At 37.9% G+C, this 7,114-nt stretch overlaps 1 protein-coding gene across 2 annotated transcripts; it reads right to left on the minus strand.

Annotated features, from left to right (window-relative positions):
* Positions 1 to 865: 865 nt before the first annotated feature.
* On the minus strand, positions 866 to 2,574 carry LOC129575376 (uncharacterized). Of its 2 annotated transcripts, none has more exons than XM_055458909.1 (2): positions 1,279 to 2,574; positions 866 to 1,155 (listed from the first exon to the last, which is right to left on the minus strand). In XM_055458909.1, exons 1-2 carry the CDS (start codon positions 2,413 to 2,415, stop codon positions 913 to 915), a joined length of 1,380 nt encoding a protein of 459 aa, XP_055314884.1. In that variant the 5' UTR covers positions 2,416 to 2,574; the 3' UTR covers positions 866 to 912. The 2 variants fall into 2 exon arrangements, with proteins under 2 accessions (XP_055314884.1, XP_055314883.1); XM_055458908.1 differs by having other exon boundaries at positions 1,255 to 2,574.
* Between the last annotated feature and the right edge of the window lie 4,540 nt (positions 2,575 to 7,114).

Raw genomic sequence — 7,114 nt, forward strand, 5'->3', positions numbered from 1 at the left:
CGGAACGGAAATAAATATAATGCTGTTTACCACTGTCACACGGATAGAAATATTCAAGCGCTGAAGCTTTAGAAACTTATTATGAAGTTCACACAGCAGCACAAATGCGTAGCGCACATCATGCATGCATCGAAATGTGCACATGTGCGATGGTGTGAGAGTTGGACAGTTAATTTAATGATTATTATGGTTCATTAATTATGCAAGCATTTGCCATGTGAATCTGCGCTACGCTCTTTTGATGGTGATACTAATGATCAAAATCACTTTTGCAGGTGAGAGCGGATGAGTGAGTGTCTTCATTGGATAGATTTATATCTTTCTCTGTTCATACAAAAACATCACTAGCTCTTATTCAGCAGTCTTTACTCCAGTACTGCTGTTAGATGCAAGCAGCAAGTTCGTTGCCATCAAATTTCTAGACGTGAGCACTTCTCTTCTTCGTGTCTCTCTATTCCTTTGTCTCTTACACATACGTAAACGCTTCTAGACACTCAAGCTAATTTTTTTTTCGCTCAAGACGAGCGAATTAAGAAAGATAACGGCACTCAGGTAGGAAGAATGGAACAGAGAGGAAAGAGGAGATAGAGAGCGAGTGACAGCCAGAGAAATCAAGATGATGAACAGACAAGGATGGAAATACAATTAAAACATTTCCATTGCAGTAACAGGTGATGTGACGCAATCCATGTGTCTTGCGTTTTAATTGCTGAAAATCTTTCCCAGGTACTCGTCTCTCTTATCCCCCTTTAAGTCATTTTTACCGAGCTGAATTAATTTAAGTACTTGAGAGATACATTTCGCTACTAATTTTTCTTTTTTTTTCTTCTGTTTATTCATTTGGCTGGAATTTCCATCAATTTTAAATTTGTTGTTATATTTAAACATGGTTGATTCACGGAATGGAGTCGTTCAATTTTTTGCGCTTTTTATGTCTTCAAATGATCGAATCGCTGTGTTGACAAACACTTGTGTGAAAGCGTCCAGCTGCTTGGCAACCTCTTGCAATTTGTCCAGGTCATCTTTCATTGGATGATAGTTTTGCTTCATTGCATCAACACGTATGATATTGAAATAAGCGAGAAATGTCCAAATATTGCTTTTGCATGCCATTGCATGTTTGACCGCATCACGTGCAAACCGTTGCGACTCTTCCTGAAACATACAGTGCCCAAAACAAACACAATGAGATTACAGCTAAATGATAAGGATTTAAGTGAGCACATATATATATATATATAAATATATATATACCGGTCGACGGAAGCGGAAACACACTTCACTCAGTTGATGGAAGAGATAGGTTTTTTCCATATCGTAAATGGCATTTTGAAGTCGTTTGGTAAAATATTCCACTTTTTTATCGCACAAATCTTCACCTTGCAACATTTTGCCCCATACATTGAACAATGCAATTAAACGATCCTCAACTTTCAAACTCATTAGATCAGCTGGAATGGCACGATAAATTTGCAAATATTCCGTTCCAATGAAATGGCATACATGGCAAAGAAACTCGAATTTTGCAGGGAAAACGGTTCGCATTTTGATTGCATAAAATTCACTTAAAACACGTTCGGTTAGTCGCAGTGCATCGGCAAAACTGTGCACGGCCAAAGCTTTGATGTTCCTCAATTGCCACAAGGCCTCTCGACGTGTTTCCTCCTGCGCATAGAAGAATGTACGATGTCGCACTTTTGACAGGCTTCCCTTGTCGAAGCGATCTCGTTTCGCATAAAATGGTTCACGTGCATACAGCATACTCTCGTGGGTATTAAAATTACGTGTTATCTCATCAATGAGTTTGCGTAGGTTGTCGTCCAACGTTTCGTCCTGCTGAAGCTGCGTCCAAAATTCAATTTGCTCGGCAAATGTCGAATCAAAATACAGTTTGTGTTTCATTAATTCGATCGCTTTCTCGCGATGTGCCTCAATTGGGCCACATTTCTTTATCGTTAGCTCCTTAGTCTTCGTTTGGCTGCCGTCACGTTTCAGGTGTAATTTATACTTTCGCAAGATGGGCACGGTGGAACGACCAAATGCCGAACGCAACGACATTTCCAACGAATCTTTGGTGTGATGCACATCGGCTGCGGTTGGATACTCAAATGTAATACCATACGCTGTTGCTATGGCATTTTCGATTTGATTTAATCCACCCAAACATTTTGCATGTTGATGTTGCGCTTTTATGTTGTTTGGCTCAAGGGTCAAACACTTTTTCACATCCATCAATGCATCGTTCGCCTGGCTCTGCTTCAGTTTACATTTGCTCGATTCCAGCAATGTTTTGAATTGCACTGGATCCACTTCAAGCGATCGATTCAAGTACACCTCAGCCTTTTTGTACTGGATATTACGTTTCAAATAAACACCCCAATCACGTGCAAGACCACTTCGATTTTTTTTGCTCATTTTTTTTAGGTTTTGCTCTCTCCCTTTCGCTTGCTTTTTTAATCTGGTAAACACCGTGACGGAAAATTCGTATGAAATTCAATTACGTTTTCAATTGGAAACTTGGTGAATTTAACAAAATAAAACTTTTTTCTACATAATATTCTCTGTTTGCTACGATTTTCACAATACTTCAGTCGAAAAAAAAATCATCGTTTCTGCGTTCTGTTTGACTTTTATGTCATACATTGATATATTTTTTGTAGAAACAAAGCGAACAAATTGTCAACTCATTAACCTTTTTGTTATGTTTGCGTAATGAGCAAGAGACTGAAGAGAGGAGAGTGAAACCTTTTTTTTTAAACAAGTTTTCGTTTTCTTTCAGTTTTTTTTATTGAAGTTGGTTGAAAATTCACAGCATTTCATGGCATTTTTATTCATTTTATTTGTGCAAAATGTCACAAAGTTGCATTGGAGCAAAAAATTTCAAAGTGAGAAAAAAAAACACAAACACAACAGCGACATCACATTTCACGTTTATGCATTGATTGGGTGGGAGAGGGAGACGAACCATTCTTTTAAATACTCATGAGACTCTTCTCAATTGACTTTCATTTGTGTGCCAAACGGTTGTTCTCACTAACAGATCTGGAGCAAACTTTTCCATGTGCTACTTTATGCTAATTTCGCCAGAAGTTTGAATGCTATTTGTTTTTAATCTAGTATTGAGCGGCAATCGCGCTTCAATTACGATCGTTAATATCGAATAAGACAAAAGCATTATCTGCTGATAACTAACATGATTTCGTATTAATGTCGAACGTTAGTGCTTCGACTTAGCCAAGCTCTCTTTCACCTTGAAGTACACCGAGCAGAAAAACTAGTGTTTGCCAATACTTTTGAACTCATCACCGTATGGTGTGTATGGAAAACTAACAGAGTGGCCCATTCTTTGTTTATTGATGGAATTAGAGAGTGTTGCAGTTTTAGAGTTATAGCTTTCGTTTTGACGCTTCGAAAAATGCAATTCACATGGGATATTCAATCTCCGGTCTGAATGTTATGTTCGATATTTTCGAATCGAAAACGAATTGTTCAAACATAAAATACCCCGTTTATATGTCATTTTGCATGTTAACGAGTGATTGAATGCAGAAACGGAAAAGCATTAAACATTGAACTCAACGGTTTCTGAAAGAGAATTTAAAAATTAAAGTAAATAAATATTAAAATTGAAATGGGAAAGAACCCGTGTGAAAAGTTTGTGACTGACTAGCCAGCCGCCTAATTTCGGACTTTTTGGCTGACTATGACTGACTAAAAGTGATTATCTCGAACAAAATATTCGACTGTAGTCAACTTCACTTATAGTCATCTAGTAGCCAAAAAGTCCGACATTAGACAACTGGCTAAAAGTGATTGTTTCTATACAAAGTTTTTGAATTCAATCAACTTATTTGCAGCTACATAAAACTGAGTGACTGTCAGTCACTTTATTTGCACACGGATATAGACTTCATCTATGCTAGCTCCAGACACATTCAAAATCATTTATATGAATGAAAATTTGATTGTATATCCTTGTCATGGCCCAGTCAATACTCAGAGAAAATTAAGCGGAACAATGATTCCGATTTATCGGTATTCTTCAATGCAAATTACTTATTAAAAACAATTGGTTGGAAAAGTCTCGGAAAAGTGCTAGTGTGGGAAATCGGAAAATCGGAGAAAATTCAGACCGATCCATTGGAATTTCCGAGACTTTTCCAACCAATTGTTTTTAATAAGTGATTTGCATTGAAGAATACCGATAAATCGGAATCTCGGAACATTTATTCCGATTTATCATTCCGATCTGGGGTAAATGTCATGGCTCTCTCTGTTCCGCGTGCGTACGGATCTCGTACGGGTTCCGTGCGGAGACGGAGTTCCGCGGAAAAAATTGAATTCCGTATCCGTACGGAACTTGACGGAACTTGACGGAATTTGACGGAATTTGACGGAATTTGACGGACCTTGACGGAATTTGACGGAATTTGACGTAACCCAACGGAAGTTTACGTAATAACTCACGGTACAGAGAGTACGTTACAAATTTCTGTATCTATGAGTAATTATCCCTCAGTATGGATAGTGTGCGTACTAAAATTCCGTCCCCCATAAATGCTGTTTGTTTTCACCTTGCGCATATAGAAATTGGAAAAAATATATCTATTCGATTATAGGAAATTCATATCGTGGCGAAATGTAGTTTTTGATCCATTCTCAATAAAAAAAACTACGCTACAAATATACCGCGTGTATTCCCTGCGCACGCTACGTTTATACCATTTTCACGCTTACGCTTATTTTATACATAGTTTAATACAGAGTCGAAGGTATATTTAAAGCATATTTTTAGCGTGAACCGCATGCAAAGCATACGGATAGAATACTTTGACTTAGCGTGGTATCAGGATGATAACATCCGGATAGTACATTAAAATCGGGATGAACAAAAATCCGGATGAAATTCCTTATTCTGTCGCATTCCTGATTTTTGTTTGTCCTGAAAATTGTTCGACTTGATTTTACCGCTCGCGAGAGATGATGGTGGGACTTTCAGCTCGCTCCGCTCGCTGAGTCGAACAATTTTCAGAATAAACATTCAAGAGCGATTATTTAATGTGCTCTCTCGTTTAAATCGAATCGAGAGTGTTTTGAAATTATGTTTTGACTTTAAAACCATGGTATATCGTTTTGGCTACACTCACACAAAATTCAACAGATCAGGTGATACAATAATCAGGATGGTATGAAAATACGGATGAACAAAAATCCGGACGAACAAAAATCAGGATGATATTCCGGATTCTGTTGCATTCCTGATTTTTGTACGTCCCGATTTTTGTTCATCCATATTTTCATACCGTCCAGATTTTCAACACTCCGGAATTCATCATCCGGATTTTGTCTCACCTGATTTTTGCTGTCCAGAATTCTTCATAACACCAGGAAGAATGATTGAGATTTTTGGTACAATTGATTTTTTCCGTAAAAATAATCCAAAATTAAGATATCTAAGACAACATTTATTTTTTAGAGAAAATTTGTATGGACGAAAATAATTTTGTGTTAGATATCTTAATTTTGGATTATTTTATTACGTACACTATTCATACTGAGGGATAATTGAACGCGTGAGAATAAAAGACTGACGCTTGCAGTTACACGCAAACGGAACATTTTATTTTGTCGCATTTTGAATTTTAAAGCCGTGATTACAACATCAATATACTTCTCTCTTGCGTGCAACCTTTTGAAATGTCTCTTTTGCGTGCAACTGATTTTTATCCCGCTTTTGCGAAAAACCTGGTAGCGTCAGTCTTTTATTCTCACGCGTTCAATTATTCATAGATACAGAAATTTGTAACGTACTCTCTGTACCGTGAGTTATTACGTAAACTTCAGACAGACACCAACCAACTGTCAAAGAATAATCATAAATGAGCTCAAGCGCAATAGTTTTGTCCATGTGAATTGTTCATACCTGCCATATGTGGCGCTATATAGTCATATAGTAATAGTAGCAGTGTCATGCCTATTTATAAGATCATTTTTCCATCTTTTGTTATTTATTCAGATTGGAAATGCAAAATATGCAGCTTGAATCGGACAAAATCAAATTGGCCCACGATTTGGATGTCGCAGAGCACGAATTCACACAATACAAAAAACATCGTGCATTTTTCGAAGATGATGCGGCCAAAGCCAACGATGCCGCTAGAAACGCAGAGAAGGAAGCCGCTGAACTCAGAGCTCAGCTTGATGCCCGCAACGCCGGATTAAAGGTGGCCAACGATAAGAATGAGGCGTTGGTTCGAACAATAAATCGCGTCCGCAAGGAATTCTTATCGATCCGCCTGGAAATTCGAGACGTAGCCGCAGTGCTGTGCGAGCCAGCGGCAGGTCTGAACTCGATGTCTCGGTAAGAGGAAGAAACGAACGAACAGAAAACAATAATATAAATGGAAATCCAAACGGCAATGAAAATCGCAATGGAAATGATCATTCCAACACATCGTCTTATGTTTGAAAAAATGGACAGTTAGCATGTTAAATTTTTGTTAAAATAAAAACAATTTTTTGCATTCATGTATTTCTTAGCTTTGCATTTGGGTGTGAAGGGATTCAAAGGGAAAAAATTAAATTCGTTGCGTTCGAGGATTGCAACAGAATCCGGAATATCATCCTTATTTTTGTTCGTCCGGATTTTTGTTCATCCGTATTTTCATACCATCCTGATTATTGTATCACCTGATCTGTTGAATTTTGTGCGAGTGTAGCCAAAACGATTTACCATGGTTTTAAAGTCAAAACATAATTTCAAAACACTCTCGATTCGATTTAAACGAGAGAGCACATTAAATAATCGCTCTTGAATGTTTATCCTGAAAATTGTTCGACTCAGCGAGCGGAGCGAGCTGAAAGTCCCACCATCATCTCTCGCGAGCGGCAAAATCAAGTCGAACAATTTTCAGGACGAACAAAAATCAGGATGAACAAAAATCAGGAATGCGACAGAATAAGGAATTTCATCCGGATTTTTGTTCGTCCTGATTTTATTCACAAGGATACATCACTATTGGTTACGGTCTTTGAGCGAAACCACGTATGCCATAGTTTAGGGCTTCGATAGACTAGCTCCACACCACTCTTCGTTTTGGCCCATATGAGCAAT

Source organism: Sitodiplosis mosellana, unplaced genomic scaffold (genome assembly GCF_009176505.1).
Source record: "Sitodiplosis mosellana isolate CC-2019 unplaced genomic scaffold, AAFC_SMos_1.0 Smas_scaffold_6166, whole genome shotgun sequence".
Classification (NCBI taxonomy): Eukaryota; Metazoa; Arthropoda; class Insecta; order Diptera; family Cecidomyiidae; genus Sitodiplosis; species Sitodiplosis mosellana.

Excerpts from the sequence above, each read along its gene's own strand:
- LOC129575376 (XM_055458908.1), bottom strand. The coding sequence starts at position 2,415 with ATGAGCAAAAAAAATCGAAGTGGTCTTGCACGTGATTGGGGTGTTTAT. Across the intron at positions 1,156-1,254 it reads GTTTCCGCTTCCGTCGACCG|GAAGAGTCGCAACGGTTTGC; the intron begins GTATATATATAT and ends TGTATGTTTCAG.